The sequence below is a fragment of the Saccostrea cucullata genome, unplaced genomic scaffold (genome assembly GCF_032062105.1).
Source record: "Saccostrea cucullata isolate Sc308-1 unplaced genomic scaffold, CSIRO_AGI_Scuc_v1 ctg493, whole genome shotgun sequence".
Classification (NCBI taxonomy): domain Eukaryota; kingdom Metazoa; phylum Mollusca; class Bivalvia; order Ostreida; family Ostreidae; genus Saccostrea; species Saccostrea cuccullata.
Window position 1 is genome coordinate 108,663 of NW_026921470.1, and position 20,577 is coordinate 129,239.

General features: G+C 35.3%; 1 protein-coding gene across 1 annotated transcript; it reads left to right on the top strand.

Annotated features, from left to right (window-relative positions):
- The first annotated feature begins 1,210 nt into the window (after positions 1-1,210).
- On the top strand, positions 1,211-17,315 carry LOC134260055 (pre-mRNA 3' end processing protein WDR33-like). Its single transcript, XM_062742640.1, has 16 exons — positions 1,211-1,372; positions 3,277-3,527; positions 4,048-4,116; positions 4,491-4,595; positions 4,840-4,935; positions 5,157-5,308; positions 6,540-6,637; positions 7,137-7,263; positions 8,228-8,382; positions 10,352-10,430; positions 13,421-13,531; positions 13,735-13,832; positions 14,532-14,612; positions 14,748-15,009; positions 15,328-15,887; positions 16,126-17,315. Exons 2-16 carry the CDS (start codon positions 3,285-3,287, stop codon positions 16,794-16,796), a joined length of 2,907 nt encoding a protein of 968 aa, XP_062598624.1. The 5' UTR covers positions 1,211-1,372; positions 3,277-3,284; the 3' UTR covers positions 16,797-17,315.
- The last annotated feature ends 3,262 nt before the right edge of the window (positions 17,316-20,577 follow it).

Genomic DNA, 20,577 nt, shown 5'->3' on the forward strand with positions numbered 1-20,577 from the left:
AAAGCATCCCTGTGTTAATTCAGGGGAACACTGAAGTAATGATAAGTCATTTGAATATGGAATCCTCCTCAGCCAGTGTCAAATCATGTTTGATCAAATCATGTTACCTGGAATAGGTACGTGAGGTCGCAAAAGGATCAAAATTTTACACACCGTCACGATTCCAATGTTTTGTGATATTGTTTCTCTTCACACAAAACCTTGACGTTGTGAAGATGAATTTTACATAGAAATTACCTAATGGAAAAAATGTGCCGAGGAAGAACAAGATGACCACAATGCCTCGGGTGAGCATTTGCTTGTCGATTTTTTAACCAGGTAACGCCCCCTCCCTTTCAGACACTTTCAGTGTCTGATATAATAATAATTTTCGGAAGATGGGCCAGGTTTCATCAGGTTGTGGGAAAAGGGGAAAAACAACCAAATATTTCAGTTTGGAAGAATATAGAGGGGCGCACTATCAAGGACCTATATACTTAGTATGCTCTATATAGGTTCCTGGTACTATCAAGCAAAAAAAAAATCATTGGTCTTGTTTGAGATACATTTTAAAAAATTATAAATTGAACTTTAAAGTGTTAACATTTTTCTATTCAAAGGTTTTAAAATTAATTTTCTTTAGTAAAGTATTCTTTCGATTTTCCGAATTTTGCGTTTATGTTAATTGCACTGTATTTAATATAGAAATATGAAAATTGAAACTATTACTCAAAACCAAAATTTACTTCGAACAAAAACAAAACCGATAAAAGCAGAGTTTTATATGCCTTTGATGAAAAACACCGTCTCTGCTTTCATCTTCCTTTTAACATTATAGACAGGCAGCTGATATTTTTATGTTCTTTGACCAAACATTAAACTGCGAACACGATCTTTTTTTTTAATATGGTTTCTTAATGACAAATATATAAATTCATATATTATTATTAAAACTGACACTTTTAAAATCAAATATACATGTACACGTTGAAAAATTATGCCCCCCCCCCCTCCTTTCCTATTCCCAACAGCTACCACAGCACACTATCGTGTGAAGATGTTTTTCTTTTTTTAATTAGAGATAACTCAACTTTATCAAATTTATTCATTTTCTTTTTTTTTTAAATTTCGGATGGAAGGGTGTTTAACTATTTAGACAATAATTCGGAAAAATTTATGTCGTTCAAGATGTATTCAGTGGTCGGAAATTCGAAATTTGTTCCATTTCCGTTACAACAAGCGCCATTTTGTGCTTTGGTTGTTCTGATAATTAAACATGTTGACTAATGTGCACAGACATTATTTTAGGTTTAATGAAGTTTAAATCGAATAAAAGATGTTTCTTTGGAAGTATCTGAAATGATGAAATCAGATTAAACTGAGATCAATATTGGTAAGCCATGTCTTAAAATTCAGAAGCGTTGAACATTTTGAACACTTGGCCAGCACAAGGTGGAATAATGGATTAAAGTACAAGTCTTAGAAGTGAACTGTATTTTGGACCCCTCATCACCGCTCCCTATATGTTTGTACACCACAATCTTGGTTTTGGGTGTAGTTTCCCCCAATGATTAAGGCGTAATCCGCGTTCAAGATGTTTTTGAAAGGAAACTTTTTAACATGGTAAAACTAAAAGGGAGATAATCTAACTGCTCCGAATATATGGAAAACTTGGTCGATTGAATTATTGGCCGGATATTTGATTGAAATTAAGAACAGACTTTAACTCAAAATGGCCAAAATCGTAATCATTTTGAAGCCTTGTTAAATGCCTTGTACCCTAATTTGGATAAATAATCAGTAAATGCTGAAGGGAAAACTCACATTAGAGCTACTCTGTCACGAATGCAATCATGAAAAAGCAGTTGTGAAGGTCTTTCATTTAGGTTCGAAACAGGTGGTACATATTTCCAAAATAGGGGGGTATCTATAATCCTGTGGAGTGTAGTAGGAAAGCTAACCAGGCCGATATCCATGGCCAAGATAACCTGAATTGCTACATATGATATCAAATGTTTCCTCCTACAAAAATTTCGACTTCTCATTATAGCTGGGGATAAAAGTATACAATTTGAAAAGCTTGAGCTGTGGTGCTTAAAGTAGAGTAGGTCTCTTTTTAAGCATTGAATTCATATTTTGGGATGTCTTCGGTCCTAAAACACACCTGGCCGTGCTGACAAATTGAATATTGCTCTAACAATGCTTATATTTACATTCTCTAATTTTTCCTCTTCATAATTGTTTATTTTGCTAATCTTCAATGTGAAATTAGCGCCCTTCAAAACTTGTGTGCTTTACAGACACAAGAGCCGTTTATGACATTGCAAAGTTAAATAACGTAAACAAATGTTGGGAGGAAAAAAGGTAACAAATTAATTTCAAATGCACATTTATTGTATTTTTAGGTTAATTTCACAGGTTAATTTTTTTTTTTTAATCAAATTTTGAAACAATGTACATTTTGATGTTCCTCAAGTATTGAAAATACATATAGTTCCTACTGTGTATTCTAACGCGCGGTGACAATGTTTCGTGTGTTATAGAGATTTGAATGTCATGGATTTCTAATGGATTTCAAAGAGAAAATTACACTGAATGTAAATATAAGTGCTTGAAGAACTCTGGTAGGTATCTAAGGGATGATGTTGAGTTGCCTAGAACGCTGTGCAACGGCAACATTTTTAGGCTCTGTGTTTTGATGTACATGATAAAAACTCTAACAGTACAGTAAGGCCTCTTAACTGCTGTACAAATCTCTGTGTGCTAAAGTGACAGATACTGCACTGTTGTCACTGCTCACCCAGGGAAGGGGGAGGGGACTCGGCTTGGTGCAATGTGACAAGTTTAGTTGCACTGATAATGCAATACCTTAACAGCTCTTTATATAGCGTTTTGATTTAACTAAAAATACACAGTATCTTTTTTTCCTTACTAGAGGGACATTTTAAAGTTGAAATAATTACTTTATGTTTTTTTTTGTGTGGATTATAAAGCAAAAAAAAAAAAATGTCCCATGGCAAATGATGTCTGACTGAGTTCTCCCAATTTTCATGACATTTAATATTACGGGCAGAGTTTGAGAGCAGTTTTGTGGAATAATAAATGCAATTCTAAAGATGCGGGGACTATTGGTAAAATTCAAGAGTTGTAAAACAGAAAAAGGAATTTAATATATATCCATACTGGTTTGTTAATAAATCAGAAAAAAGTAATGCATAATACTGACACATGTATATGTACTTTGCTAATGTATTTATGTTTGTGCCTCTTGATGTAGAAATGTGTTTGATTTTGTAGAATACAAAATGAACGACTCGGGAGGCGTGGTCACTATTCCCATGCAGCCAATGCCAGCGCCGGCGTTCCAGGCCTTCCAGCGGCCCAATGCTCGCACGTTTCAGAGAAGAGGCCCCCAGCTGGACCCCAAGGGAGGGGCCCAAGACGGGGACAATTCAGCGGGCCCTGTCATGTTTGACGGAAAACGTATGCGAAAAGCAGTTCATCGTAAAACCGTGGACTACAATTCAGCTGTTGTTCAGTATTTAGAGGTTTGTATAATTTAATAGTAATCTAAAGTCATTGCCCCCACCCCCCAAACACACATGCACACAAATTGCTAGTTTTAATTCCATCTCAAGTGTTTAAATAGAAATGCAGTATAACAAACTTATAATGAACAAACTTGTGATGAATTGATGCTTTCAGTAAAGGGATTTTCATTCCATGTGACTTCAAATTAACAGATATAAAGAATTTAATTTTTATAATCCACCCCTAGCACTTCGTTATAAGCATTTTTAACTGTATAGTGTGACTAAATTGAACTATAATTGTAAAACCAAACATTTTCAATTTGTGTAGTTAATTTTATCATAATATTTAACATGGAAAAATGTTTTAATCAGTTGTGTAATATATTTTTAGTTTCAATAGTATAGGTTATAAGTCTACTTAGTCTAGTCTTATAATTTAAGTTAAAGTTGAACTGGTAAATATTAAAAGATTTCAGTTGTTTAGGAGAGAGCTTGATGATCTTTTATATTCAATGTTACTGATATGTTTTTCCAGAACCGAGTTTGGCAGAGAGACTACAGAGACATGAGAGCTATACAGGCAGATTCCCTGTATCAGATTGATGTAAGTCACAGATCACAGCAGGGCAAAAAACCAGTTATATGGCATCAGTGATAATTATGTAATACTTTGCCATCCTACCCAAAGGAAATTTGTAATCTTTGGAATATACATTAGTGCCATAATTAGATTTAAGGATCATTTTTATTGAAAAGGTAAAAAAAATCCTTAGATAGGTTATCAGACTTGGAAGATAGTCCAATTTTTTTTTCCATTTTTAAGTGCTTACTTAAAGAAGATGCATTTACACAATGTATAATACTCTATTCAACAGGGCCGCTTCTAACATATTCAATGATTTGACATTACGCTGTATAAATTAAAATACCCAGTTTGTAGCCTGGTTATGTTTTATTTGTGTTTCATATCTCTTGCAGATCCCACCACCAATGGCCATGATAAACAACTCAATGAATTGTGTGACCACAAAATTCATAAGAGCTTCTACCAATAAATTTAGATGTCCAATATTTTGTCTCGCTGTAAGTAGTAAATGAATAATTATTTCATTTTGAGTGAAATACAACACATAGATGTGTTTTAAGTAAGCAGATGTAAGTTTGAATCAATGCCACAAAAATGATATATTATACATGTACTTACAACAAAATGGCATAATGCTGATGTATTTGTGTTGTAGAGATATGCAGTGAAGCATTATTTTGAATTACATGTATTTGAATTTTTATAGCTTTGTTTTTCTTATACATGGAACCTATTTTGCAGTGGACACCAGAAGGGAGGCGATTGGTCACTGGAGCCTCTAGTGGAGAGTTCACACTCTGGAATGGACTCACCTTCAATTTTGAAACAATTTTACAGGTATTTCAGCAAACTTCAACATATGTGAACACACTGATGTAGACTATCTATTGCTTGTTAACATATTAGAGAAAAGTTACTACATGTACCAATACCAATGAACCATTGTCTATATGAATTATTTAATAATTAAGGTAACCATTGATCTGTTGTCTATATATTAAGTTTGATGCTGTCATTTTTACCACTGTCTACACTGAGGTTGATTGCTATCATTTCAGGCCCATGACACTTCTTGCCGAGCCATGCAGTGGAGCCATAACGACAACTGGATGGTGACCGCTGACCACTTTGGATACATCAAGTACTGGCAGTCAAACATGAACAACGTGAAAATGTACCAGGGGCACAAGGAGCCGATTCGCGGGTTAAGGTATCACCATGTTCCCATGGATGCAAGGATCCATGACCAATCAGATCACTTGTTTGTATGGGGGTTTGTCTCGGTTTGTGCTGCGGCTTTAAGCTGTAGCAATGAACTTCAGCAGCCTGGATGTAACCCATGTGAAGTGATTAGGACTCTAGAACTGTGGACTTTTCCTGTTACATGGAAGCTTTATGTTAAGATTTCTCTACTAAGACACAGACTGAAATGCTTGGTTTCAGTGTTGTTGAGTATTTTACTTGTTCTCTATTTGATGAATCAGACTGGCTCTCCAAAGGTACAGGAAAAGTCCACAGGTTTGGTGATAGATGTTTTATCAGTGTATCGGATGTGATCAGGCTATAGGGTTTAATAAAGGCTATTGCCCGTTGATATGGCATGATATACAGTACATAAGGATTTGTGCAATAAATTTTTAATAAATTTTACATTTATTAATTTAAAATCTAATAAAGGCTTTTATGCCCAGATTTGTTTTATTTGCAATAAAGGCTTTGTGCCCTAGTTTTGATGCAAATTCAATAAAGGCTTTAGCCCAGAACACAATTAAAATAAAGGCCAATGTGCCCATTTAGAATGAGTGAATTAAGTTGGAGAGGGATAAAGTCATTGTCACCATTACATTAAAAACAGACTGTTGAATCATACACCTGGAAAAAGAGGTGTTCAAGGAAAAAGTTCACACATTTCATAGTTCATCCATCATACATTATTCCTCATTTACAGTGAAATTTCATCATGCATCCCATTAATCACTGCTACAAGTGTATCTGGAGTGTAGGATATTTATGAAAAGATTAAGGGATAATTTCAAAAACATACTGGTAGTTTGAATTTTCTTTATGAAAAATTACCAGCATAAAGTAGAAGCCATCTACCTATAATACAGACCACCAGAGATCAAAATTGCTTCAGGGTCACTGTTATTCAAAAATCTGTTGACATCTCTTTTTCAAAAAATTATATTTTCTCCATTATTGATGCATACCAGATAAAACTTAAAATTTTCTGAACATTTGTAGCATGATTGAAATTTTCATTTAGAGATATCTCATTATCACCCATTTCTCACATGTATACGGTAATTAACAGTCTTAGGAAATGGTGACAAAGACAAAATGCATAACATCTGAAATTATTTATATATTCATCTGTCTCATTTAATTTGCTTAATAAATTTGTATGGAGATATTTTGTTTCCTTTGTTTTTCTGATATAGTTTTTGCCCGTCGGATAGTAAATTTGCCACATGTTCTGATGACGGAACTGTTCGAATCTGGGACTTCATGAAATGTCACGAAGAAAAAATTCTTAGAGGTATGTTGGGATTTTAAAGGACAATCACGGACATTGCCTTAAAATTGACAAGCCCGTGTGACCGATTGACTTAAATAAATTTATAAAAATCTGAGCTATCTGGTCAGCATGTAACACTGACTTTTAAGAGTCATGGAAATACGCCGTTGGAGTAATTTATTATAACTATGAAAATAGAAATGTTCCAAAGATATGTATAGTAATTAAACCAGCTTCAAACTTAAATACTGCAACAGAATTTGTTATAAAAGAATGAAATAAGCTTGGTCATGCATTACCATACGAAGATGCAAATAATCATTATTACTGTAAGAAAGGGGAATTACTCCCGTTAGAGTTCGGGATGAAATATAAAAATGATGGACAACAGTTTGAAAACTCTGGAATTCATAATTTTGATGGTACTGCATGTTCACAGTTAACAAGCCTTTGGATATCACATCTTTTGGACTGAACATAAAATAGTGCTATGTGTTTCTTTCCTCGTTTCTAAATATAGGTCATGGATCAGATGTTAAATGTGTAGACTGGCACCCACAAAAAGCTCTCTTAGCGTCAGGCAGCAAAGACAACCAACAGCCGATTAAGTTATGGGACCCGCGAGCCGGGACGAGTCTGGCCACCATGTAATCATTTACTGTTGTTTTATTTCTGTCAATGCCCCCTCCCCCCCCCCCCCCCTCCACCAGGAAGCTACAAAAAGTGTACTTCTACAAAAAGTGTGTTATAACTACAAAAATCTATGTGCGACTCTTGAGTGATATACATGTATGGTCTAATATCACACACATATTTGGCATTTTATCATTTGCCTGTCTGGCATTTTATAAATATTCATGTTTTTGTGCTCCTAAAAAAAAAAAAAAAGCTTGAAAAAAATTCTTCAAAAAAGAAACAGTAGAACGAAATACTTCAACTTGACATTTATTTTTTGTGACACATTGTAAATATATATGACTTTATAAAAATCATGACACGTGCAATATCATACTCTTCTTCAGCCCTTGGTCTCTTTATAAAAGTGTTCATATCTGATAACTCTAAGGCTGACGATGGCCGTAAACTAATATTAGATGTGATGTAAAACTCTTGTGTCAGTTTGTATATCATGACTCAGTAGATATTAGGTTGATACGTCAAGTCCCTGTAAAGGAGGTATATGTATATGATACTATAATGAAGATTCCAGAATTCAGAACCTCTGGGCGAAAAAGCAACAATTTTGTTCAAAAATTTGTAAAGATGGTTCATATTTGAGTCAGATCTTGTATTTCCTTTACTTTAATTTTGTTTTGACCAAAATACTGGAGTTAAACTGGTTAAAAACTATGAGAAATGAGTTATGATATACATGTACTACCGGTAGTCAGAATTATAATGTAGTTTGATATGCAGCCCATCTGATTTCAAAACTTGTCAGTAGAAAAATTAAAAAAACAAGAACAATTTTTGTATTTATTAATGGCTTTTATGCTTAAAAAAGTCAAACATTTAAAGTAAGATTACCTGGGAGTCTCAGGTATTTGAAAGTCTAACAAGATCCTAAATGCCTTTGCTGACATTTTTAAAACCTATTTTTTGCCCTGGAAGACATGCACACAAAGCCACAGTGATGGAACTGAAATGGAACAAGAACGGGAACTGGCTGCTGACGGCTTCAAGAGACCATCTCCTGAAAGTCTTTGACATCCGTAACATGAAGGAGGAGATTCAGACATTTAAAGGTCACAAGAAAGAAGCCACAGGTAAGGCAGTTTATCACCTGTACACACGGTTAAAGGTCACATTGAAGGTGGAGTGGAGGGTCATTGTATTGTCACTTCACAGACAAACACTGAATATTTGACCTTAGCAACACAAGCCACTAAAAGACTTGGGGTTTGAAAAGTAACTGTTTGAATATAAAATGGAGAAAGTTCTTAAAAGCATAAGGAAATGCAGAGAATTGTGATTTCCAACTTGCAGGGCTTTACTGGTTGGGGTACAGTGATCTATGGCATATTTTAATTGTCTTAACTTACCGGTAAACAGTTTCATTGTTTTGAAATAAGACATTCTGGCACAGATTTTCTGCAGAAGTTATGACCAAGGATTAAGTTTTTGAAAGGCAATCTTTGAGGTCAAGGTCATGAGGTCAAAAATCATGGTACATTTGTCTTTGCTATTGCATGCATGCAAATATGAAAGCCTTGTTTCTTATAGTGCAAAAATCTGCACCTGGGATCATTATTTTTAAAAATAGGTTTTGGTCAAGGGCGCGGGGATAAAAAATCAGAGAATATTCTGAAAGGTCTTACAGATTATGCACTTGTAAAAATAGGAAAACCTTGTCTTTGTAGGTTAAGGATTAATTTTAAAAAAAAAGGTCATATATCAAGGTCAATGACGTAAGTCGTGTCTTTCATGTCATGTCAATGACTTATTTTTAGGTGAAAGGTTAATTTTTGTAAAGGTCATACATGTACTTCAAGGTCAGTGACATAATGTCATCTCTTTCATATTTTCATGTCATGTCAATGACATGTCTTATTAGGTAAGGGGTTAATTTATTTTATTTTAAAAAGGTCATACTTCAAGGTCAGTGACATAAATCAAAACATCTGGAAGGTCCTACAGCAAAATAACATGAAATATGAAAGCCCCATAATCTTTCATTCAAATACTAGTACATAATCATTTTTGTGTGACAAAGGGACAGACAGACAGTTATAAGCATTTATTTTGCTGCCTTTTTTCAAAAACTGGGAACAGAAGAGTATATTGCTAATTGTATTTTTAAGGTTAATATCCCAGAAAACCCAAATAACCATTCAAGCAAAATAGATTTACAGTGAAACTTATCCTATCCAGATGTTGTGTATTCCTAAATTTTGCCTAATATGGTGTAAACTTTTAAGTCTGTTTTCTTATGTGGAATGTTGTCCAATTAGGTCAATTTTTATGGAAACGGTGGTGTCCAAATAAGAAAAGTTTATCTGTAATAAAAAAATATACAGTAAAACTCATTTAGTACGAACACGTATATAGTGAATTCACGGATATAGCGAAGTTTTTCTGGGTGTCTGGCAAAATTCTAAACAAATCCTTGTAAAATTTTACGGTTATAACGAACTCTGATATAACGAATTTACGGATATAGCGAACTGATTTTGGGTCCCGTTGAAGTTAAATATAATGAAATTTACATCTTTTATAACGAACTTTCAAAGATCTCAAAATTTAATAAATTGAACTGACTTATTTTTGTTCATGGAATTGTATATATAATTCAACTCACAAGAAAACTTTAGTTATCGAAGGTATGTTTTGTAATATTTTCTTCCCTAACATATTTGGTAGTAATACTTGAAGGAAAACATGCATATTGCGAATTCGCTTTATATGGTTTTACGAATTCGTTATACGGTTATAACGAATTACGGATATAGCGAATTAAATTCACAGGTCCCTAGGACTTCGCTATAACCGAGTTTTACTGTAGATATTCAAGGTTAAAACATGAAAAAGATACTCTCATACATGTATGTTTAAAGCATAACAAATATTTTTTTATGTGTTCATGCATACACATACATGTGAATAAATGAAAACGGCATTTAAATTGAAAAGCTCAAGGTCTTCATTTATTTGACGATCAGAACACTGTTCAAACTTTTTGATGTTAAACCTGCAAAAAGATAGATTACAAATATCAGAGTTTCCCTCTGTTTACAGCTGTGGCCTGGCACCCTATACACGAAGGCTTGTTTGTGAGTGGTGGATCCGATGGAGCGGTCATGTTCTGGAATATGGGGTTTGTGTTCGTTGATATAATTTTTGTTTTACACATTTAAGTCTGTAAGTTTGATCTAAGAAAAGCAAATCATACGATAAGTTAATAAAAACAAGCAGGCTGATAAGCTCTTCATCATTTCAAGTGTGATAAAACAGCTTCATCTCTAATGAAATATGCATCTTTTTTAATGTTTTTGAGCTGTTACTTAGGTTAGACAGGGAGGCGGGGTCTATGACAGTTTATCAGATGTTTGAGCTGTTATTTAGGGGGTGGCATCTACATTTATGACAGTGTGATGTTTGAACTGTTATTTGGGGGTGGGGTCTATGTCAGTCTATCTGATGTTATTGATATTGAACTATTATTTAGGGGGTGGGGTCTATGTCAGACTATCTGATGTTATTGAACTGTTATTTGGGGGTGGGGTCTATGTCAGACTATCTGATGTTATTAAACTGTTATTTAGGGGGTGGGGTCTATGTCAGACTATCTGATGTTTGAGCTGTTACTGTATAGCGGGTTTTCTTGGCGGGTGTAAAATTTGGCATTTTGCCTGCTCAAAGGTATGCAATAATTTTGGCCTAATTCATTTAAGCGGACGCAGGGTTTCAGGTCTTCGCAGATGGTCACTAAGAAGAGTACTGACTGTTTTAGCGATTAAGAGCCATTCTCTGTAATGATTTGAAATTTTATATAGGAGCTGTGGCACGCATAGTCTCAGAATTTCTCCAAACTCACTATGATAAAAGTCATTGATACCCTTAACTGGAATCAGGCAAAAATTGGTTGCTATGTTTTATAGTTACCATGGCAACATGTCTTAAAGTTCGAAAAATGGCAGGTTTTAACATGTTTAGAGCCCCATAGTTAACATTTGCGGCAAAGCAAACAATTGGCAATGACTGTTTCCAAAAGTTGAAGGTCAGATGTCTCAAATGCATGATAAACATGTTTGGTAAATCAACTATTACATACGTTACTATGGTAACAAAGTATTCAAAAGTAAAAAAAAATATTCATTGAATTTTATAAAGTCATACATGTAAAAATAAAAAGCAATTATAGGATGAAATGTGACCAAATAATAGAAAAAAGAGCCTTGAAACATATACCAAGAACAAAATATGATATTTCATTTTGGTTGGCAATGGTTGCCAAGGTTTTTGTACCACAGAGAGCCTTCAATGTAACACTCTGTATGTTTATGATCCTATCTTTAAAAAAAAAGCATATTTCCTCATAACTAATGATCAATTTTATAAGATGCTGGTGTGCTCTAGGTTTTTCCATTTGAAAAAATTCAGATTAGATTCTTTAAATAGAGTGTTGCTATGGAAATAAGCGGAAAATATATGCTTAAAAACCTGAAAAATATTTTCTTTTCTTGGATACGTACCCTTAAATGTAGATTCCCAAAACTTTTATGACTGATATTTATTAACAGCTAACTTGACTTTTAATTTTGACTCTCATCCAATCTCTAAATGGATGCAAGAAGTTGGCACACAGGGTTTAATATTGATATAATGTTCACAAAATCGAACATTTTCCCTTCTTGGTAACCATAGCAACAGTGTTGTTTTATTCATCAAATTTTATTTAAGAAATAAGGTATCATTTTTTGAGTTTTATTGAGATGTAAAACGGGTTGGTCACGTGATCAAATCAAATAAAACCCGAAGGGCTTTATGGAAGATTTGATCATGTGCCAACCCGTTTTACATCTCAATAAAACTCAAAAAATGATACCTTATTACTTATATTTACATTTGTGTCTTATTCATACTTTATATTTGCCTGATTGTTACTTTTAACGCGTGAAATGCGGTAATTTTTCAAACCCAACGGCTTGTATGTAATCCACTAAACACGCGTCGACCCTTTATGACGTCACAGAGAAATTACGTCGAACGTTTATCCAAACGCACATCTATGACCTCTTGACCCCATACCTGTATTTACACAGTTATAAAAACGCTTGCTTTCAGTAGTGTTATATAAAGGAAAACACTTGCAAATGTAAATATCAATATATGATATTCAACTTCAGTTCTAACAGATAAGTACTATTCAAGCTGAGTTCTTTAATTTGTTTCTTGATTAAATGGCAATTTAATTCTTAATGCAGGGAAAAATAATTCACTTTTAAGCACTGGTACTTTGTTTCCATGGTAACACTGCAAAGTAGCAATTATACCCAATTTTTCTTATGGTTTTGGTGTTGCAAGGTCCTAAGGATGCATGTTTGCCAGTCTTGAATTTTCATGTTTTTCCTCAAGACAGTAGCATTAAACCAATCTTAGTTACAGGTTTTGCATGGTTACACTGTGTTACCATGGCAATCATAAAAGTTATTTATAGAATAATGTTGCTTATACTTATATACTTAAGGTCAAACATTTTCATTATTTTTCTTAAGTCGTTGATTGAGTTTCAGCATGTAACACCTACCATTAGTGAATATGGAGTGTTTATCATCATATTTCAGCATTTTAAATGTATTCCAAATGTACCCTTGGTTACCACTTACTTAGAGATATATTCTAAACAGTTTCTTTACAGTATAAGTGACATCAAGGTGTCATGTTTTTGTGAGAATGGTTTGTTTGCTTTTTCTAGTTTTTATTAAGCCACAGTCAAGATTTAAAGTGGCTGAAAATCTCGATTTTTCAAACTTTTCCGGCTGTTGCCATAGCAATCGAGACACATAGCAACGAAATTTTGTTTGATATTTGTTTCTGGTGTCAAGTACTAAGCATGGGTGAAGTTTCATCAAAATCGGTGACCATGCGTGGCAACGAAGTTTAAGTGGTTATAGAGAATTGCTATTAATATTTTAGTGGACTATCATCAAAATGCCAAAATAAGCCAAAATTAGATTCCGCTAAAATAACCCACGATATGGTATTTAGGGGATGGGGTCTTTGACAATTGATGTGATGTTTGAGCTGTTATTTAGGAGGCGGGGTCTACGTCAGTTTATTTGATGTTATTGATCTGTTCTTTAGGTTAGACAGAGAAGTGGGGTCCATGGAGGAGGCACATGAAGGGATGGTGTGGAGCTTGGCCTGGCATCCAATGGGTCACATTCTGGCCACTGGGTCAAATGACCATTCAACGTAAGTCCTTCAAACTACATGTATTTTAGAGCTAAATCTAGAGCAATAAACATATATATAGAACCTTACTAGACAAATCTCATGCAGATCGGTTGTATTGAAAAAGCATATAATATAAATCTGCAATTCAGTTGTTGAAGTAAACTAGATTAATATTTATGTCATTTGGAGAATTTTAACATTGGTGTGGTTTTTTTTGGTAGGAAATTCTGGACTCGAAACAGACCGGGGGATAGAATGAGAGACAGATACAACCTAAATACGCTGCCTGGAGGCTCAGAGCATGAACTGGCCGAGTTTGGTAAGTGAGTGAAAGCTCAGAGCATGAACTGGCCGAGTTTGGTAAGTGAGTGAAAGCTCAGAGCATGAACTGGCCGAGTTTGGTAAGTGAGTGAAAGCTCAGAGCATGAACTGGCCGAGTTTGGTAAGTGAATACACCATCTAAGGCCCATGTTGACTGAGTGAGTTTAGTAAGTGGAAACTGTAAAAGTTCTCTGCATCAAATCATAAAGGCAGACAATGTCCCCAAGATTCTGAGAATGATCTGTGAAAACAGCACCCAAATAATTGTAGCATGAATTTAAGTTAATGAACATTCTATGTAAGGACTCAGTTGGTAGATTAGCCTAGTTATGCAGGATTACTCACTTCCCAGGTCACTACCCACAAGCTTGAATGGGTAAGATAATGTTATATCTGAGGTATCCAGGCACACTGCTAGTTCAATGGTGTAAACAAAATCACCAACCTAGTTTCTTTAATTGTCACACAAACTATAAAGAGATCAAGCTGCCTGAATACAGTAAAACTCAGATATACAGAAACAAGGTTGTAGCCAATACCTGCTTACAACAGAATTTTATTTCATCAGGAGAAGTTCAAAGAAATGACAAATAGATACTCAGCAGCTAGACAACTAGGTAGAACCAGTGAAGGATGTGATAAAGTAGGCTCCGCTGTCTAGTATTTCACTGTTAGTTAAATGTATGCGCTGTTGTAGATCCTGATGCCACAGCTGGACCTCTTATACCTGGAATGGGACAGATTCCAAGTGGACAAGTGATGGTCAGCAAGGAGGAAGGTAAAGAACTTAGCACAAGTAAAATTGATAAAAATCTATAATTCCATTGTATCTTAGTCCACCTACAAAGTTGAATAGCTCCTCATTAAATGCTATGCTACAAGGTATAATAAGAATTTTTTCCAATGGTTTCAGAAAAAGCAGAAGAAGAAGATCTACCGTCTATACCTGGACTGGACTGGTCCGCTGATGAAAGCTTCTTCAAGCAGCAGGAACAGCCCAGGATGCCCATCAAGAAGATCCCCTATGCTAAACCCATACCATGGGACTTTGAGCGGGCGTGGATGACAAACAAGTTACCAAACGTAGAGAAGGAGGATCCTAAACGTCGCCGCGACAAAGACTGGGACAAGGATAATAATAACAGGAAGGACAGGCGTAACCGCGGCCGAGACCGGTAAACAGTTACTCTTTACTTTGATAATGCTTCTCAGAAATTATGTCCTTCATGTTGAGATGTGAATGAACTCTCCATCAAACGTGAGGTTTTAGCAAAAACTACAAAAACTGGCCCCAAAGAATGAAAATTATTACACAGTATTTTAATCTCTACCTCTTTGAACAATATTTAGTTTATATCTCTTTCTAAAATACTTTCATTTTCTACTTCTGTTTATGAACTGTTTTTGAAGACAATAAAACTGAACATTGTTGAAGGTACATGTACATGTATCGACATTTCCTTGCTAAAGAACGCTGCACCGTTTTCTTTCAGAAGAAACAATGAAGAGGACTGGCAGGAGGAAGAGTACGAGGATGAACAGATGATTCCGGACAGTAACCATGACAACAGGTTAAATCCAGGTCAAAGGCCCATGGGAGGAATGATGGGAAATATGCTGCCAGGAGATATGGGGAATCAGAACAGAGGGCAATTCAACCAAGGCCCAGGAGATATGAATCAAGGCAGAGGGCCATTTAATCAAGGACCTGGAGATAGGAATCAAGGTAGAGGGACATTTAATCAAGGCCCTGGAGACATGAGTCAAGGCAGGGGGCCGTTCAACCAAGGCCCAATGCAGCAGAGAGATGGTATGGGTAATAATGGTCCTCCAGGGAATATGAACATGCCTCCAGATAACATGGGTCCTGGTGGCATGATGCAGGGAAACATGGGCCGAGGAGGAATGAATCCCGGGAACTTTGGCAATAGGAATCCTGGGAATTTCGGTGGGATGAATAACATGCCATTTCAAAGTCCAGATCAAAGGAAAATGGGCCCCAATCAGGGTCCGGGTCCTATGAATAATCCTCCAAGATTTCAAGGAAATCAAGGTATCAATCAAACCATTGAAAAATGTACACCTGTGAAGCTTGATAAAATTAAAATTACGTTTCTTGGACTTGCATACGTCCATTTTTGATGTTGCCACTTTGCAATGTTTTTTGTATTTTTATAAAATAATTGAGCGTATAATTAAAATCTGAGAAGCAGGAAACAAAATGCCCCGGTTTCTTTTTTTTTTCAAAAATTAAATATTTCCTAGTTTTAATGTAAATTGTTTTTTTACAGGTGGCCAATTTGGACAAGATTTTCAAGGTATGAATAACATGCAGGGAAATTCCTGGCGACAAAACAGAAATCAGGGAGACAACTTCTCTGGTCCTGACAACTTCCAAGGGGACAATGATTATCGCACTGACGTGGACTTCCGCCAGGACAACACGAATCAGCAGGGATTCCGACAGGACAACTCGAATCAGCAAGGATTCCGCGGTGGAAGAGGCGGGAGATTCCAAAACCGCAGAGGGGGGGATCAGGACGAAAGGTGGAACGACGGATCAGGGGGACAGCAGTGGAGAAACGACCTCAACATGCAGGAAAACTGGGGCTCCGACGGGGGAAACTTTAATGATCAGAACTTTGGGGGGAATATGGGGGGTGGAGGTGGCAGGGGTGGGAGAGGGAGAGGGGGTGGGGGCGGATGGAATGAGAGAAGAGGAGGTGGAACTAGAGGAAACAGAAATGACGGGAACTTTAATCAGTCAGATCAGTTCAATCGCAAGAGGAACTGGAACCAGGGACCAGGTGATAATGACTTTAACAGTGGACCTCGTAACAGTGGGTTCAAAGGAGGCGGGGGCCCCCAAGGGGGCTGGTCAGATGACTCAGGGGGGCGAGGGAGGGGGAGGGGCAATAGGGGAAATCGCGGGTTCAGAGGAGGAAGGAGAGGGATGTCCTAGCATTGTGATCTCAGTATTTTCATTTCATCATTACATCGTTTGTCAGATATTTTGTTCCTTGCTCAGTCGTTTCATTTTGTCATCACATTGTTTGTAAGATATTTTAGTTCAATGCCTGTTTAAGACAAGCAAGAAACTTCAATTGTAAATTCAGTTTTTGTATGTACAGTGTAAATGTGATGCAAAATTCAATGTTTATAGGACTCTCTGAACATTTTTCTACGGCTATTTTGAGTGTAATTTAATGTGGACATGGTATAAACATTCCTGAAAACATAGGCAAACCTAATTTTAAGCTGAGTGCCTTGGAATTAAACTTTTCTTTGAATTGATGTAAATACACATACCGTTATTTTACAGGGCTTTTTGCATCAGTAAAACTGAATATTGTTTACCTATGTTAAACTAAGTCATTTTGCAAAGCAGTGCTACTGTATATGATCTATGTTTTTTAATTGTAAAAAATGAAACACATTAAGAGACTCAAAAGTTGATTAAAATAATACAATACAACCTAAATGACTGTATTTATTAATTAAATCTGGCCCCAAGATCATAAACTGAGAACAGACTTAAGTCTAATATTTGATTTTTAATATCTTAAATTTCATCCAATATATATTAGCTTAAAATTTTGCAATTGTGCAAAACACGTCAATTCAAACATATGATGAAAATTTTATTTTATTATGAAAATCATTTCCAAAGTTATATTGATTTGAAATTTTTACTAAAGTCTGTTCTTAGTTTATGGTCTTGGGGCCTGGATAAAACTTACAATGAAATTAATTATATGAGAGAAGTTATTAACTGCTTTTGTTCGAACACTGTGGAATCATCCTTATTCATTAGCACCTATGTTGATAGATTTTGTGGGTTGTCCTCTCCCACAAACTTGTATTTCCAGGAAATGGAATATCTTGATTGCTTAGCAACATTGATGGATGTCCATAAATATGATCCCATAGTGTCTTCCATAAGATAATCCTTAACATTCGTCAATTTATTCAAGGTCTCACCCTTATCACCTTATCTTTCAGATAAGGTGTACATCAGTATGGCTAAATGTGGCTATTCTTCCTCCTAGAGACTTTTTAAAATTGTTTACTCCTAGATAAAGGGTTGCAAACTATTAATTTGCTTGATTATGATGATTATCTTGCCTTTCTCAATAAAGATGAAATACTGTAAACCATCTTTTATTCGCAAGGACTTTATTTCAAGATTTACCGTGAGTAAACTGGTTTGCGACGATTAATTTTTGTGTTCAAACCTTTTTTGGATCTGTTGTTAATAGACACAGAGCTTTTAAGGACTGGTTTGCGGCGAGAAATATTCGCAATAACGAGGCTCCTGCAAACCACGCGGAAATTTTAGCAAGCGAATAAAAGTTGGTTTACAGTAAATAGATCGACCTCATTCTTGATGCAGATGATCCATTAAGACAAGAGCTACAGAACTAACTCTTTGGTAAAGATTTGGACAAGCAAACCAGATTCAAAAATACCCCGGTAATTTAAACTTCCAAGTGTTACCCAAAGCAAGCAACAAGAAAGTGTAAATCAAACTAATTTTTTTTATACAATACATGAATTTGCATTGCTGGTTTGCTTGTCCAAATACTCAACCAGAGTTAAAGTTCTGCAGTTAAAACCTCCGTAAACATTTCTCCCTTACATATAAGAAAGCAAATTCTATTGGATGAGACATAAATACACAATATTTAAAGAAAGTTGGGGGGTTTCCAGTTAAGATCCTTACCTGACTACAAGATTACTACAACTTCAACTTTTTAAATAATTTATTCTTAAATACCAGAAGTCTCTGTCGAGACTGAAGCTCTACTGGTTTGTACTTATAGCAAAAGAAGAGAAAAGTACTTACTAGGCAGTTGGGAATTGAAACTTTTCAACAGCAATTAATAGAAAAATGATCCTTGATTAAGTCTCTTTATGTTTTAGTGTAGTCTACTTGCATGCCACATTACATTATAATCAGACCAAAACTGTATTTGGAGTAGCATTTTGAGAGTACATGTATTAAACAGAAATTTCTATTTTTAGTAACCGTGGCAACACCGTTCATTGAGGTGAAAAACTATACACAGAATTATGTACCTTAGTGTAGTCTACTTGTGTGCCAAGTTATATTGAAATCAGACCAAAACTGTAGGAGGTGTAGCATTTTGAAATAATTTCACAGAAATTTCTATTTTTAGTAACCACAGCAACACCGTTCATCGAAATCAAAAACTGATACACAGAATTATGTATCTTAGTGTAGTCTACTTGTGTGCCAAGTTACATTGAAATCAGAATAAAACTGTATTTGGAGTAGCATTTTGAGAGTACATGTATTAAACAGAAATTTCTATTTTTAGTAACTGTGGCAACACCGTTCATTGAGGTGAAAAACTACACATAGAATTATGTACCTAAGTGTAGTCTACTTGTGTGCCAAGTTATATTGAAATCAGACCAAAACTGAAGGAGGAGTAGCATTTTGAAAGAATTTCACAGAAATTTCTATTTTTAGTAACCATGGCAACACCGTTCATCGAAATCAAAAACCGATACATAGAATTATGTATCTTAGTGTAGTCTACTTGTGTGCCAAGTTAAATTGAAATCAGACCAAAACTGTATTTGGAGTAGCATTTTGAAAGAATTTCACAGAAATTTATATTTTTAGTAACCACGGCAACACCGTTCATCAAAATCAAAAACCGATACACAGAATTATGTATCTTAGTGTAGTCTACTTGTGTGCCAAGTTATATTGAAATCAGACCAAAACTGTAGGAGGAGTAGCATTTTGAAAGAATTTCACAGAAATTTCTATTTTTAGTAACCACAGCAACACCGTTCATCGAAATCAAAAACCGATACACAGAATTATGTATCTTAGTGTAGTCTACTTGTGTGCCAAGTTATACTGAAATCAGACCAAAACTGTAGGAGGAGTAGCATTTTGAAAGAATTTCACAGAAATTTCTATTTTTAGTAACCACGGCAACACCGTTCATCGAAATCAAAAACCGATACACAGAATTATGTATCTTAGTGTAGTCTACTTGTGTGCCAAGTTAAATTGAAATCAGACCAAAACTGTAGGAGGAGTAGCATTTTGAAAGAATTTCACAGAAATTTATATTTTTAGTAACCACGGCAACACCGTTCATCAAAATAAAAAACCGATACACAGAATTATGTATCTTAGTGTAGTCTACTTGTGTGCCAAGTTATATTGAAATCAGACCAAAACTGTAGGAGGAGTAGCATTTTGAAAGAATTTCACAGAAATTTCTATTTTTAGTAACCACAGCAACAACGTTCATCGAAATCAAAAACCGATACACAGAATTATGTATCTTTGTGTAGTCTACTTGTGTGCCAAGTTATACTGAAATCAAACAAAAACTGTAGGAGAAGTAGCATTTTGAAAGAATTTCACAGAAATTTCTATTTTTAGTAACCACGGCAACACCGTTCATCGAAATCAAAAACCGATACACAGAATTATGTATCTTAGTGTAGTCTACTTGTGTGCCAAGTTAAATTGAAATCAGACCAAAACTGTAGGAGGAGTAGCATTTTGAAAAATTGTTTACAGACGGACAGACAGACAGACGGACTATCGCATCAGCTCTTCTGGTCTCTTATTATAAATTATACAGTCAAAACTGCCATAGCGACCCACTGTATTAAGCGACCCACTGTCACATGTGACCGTAAAAATTCCCCCAACGTTTCCCCCTATATATTCTACCTGTATTAAACGA

Coding starts and splice junctions, on each gene's coding strand:
- LOC134260055 (XM_062742640.1), top strand. CDS start 3,285: ATGAACGACTCGGGAGGCGTGGTCACTATTCCCATGCAGCCAATGCCA. Junction 4,936..5,156: donor ATTTTGAAACAATTTTACAG/GTATTTCAGCAA, acceptor CTATCATTTCAG/GCCCATGACACTTCTTGCCG. Junction 5,309..6,539: donor GAGCCGATTCGCGGGTTAAG/GTATCACCATGT, acceptor TTTCTGATATAG/TTTTTGCCCGTCGGATAGTA.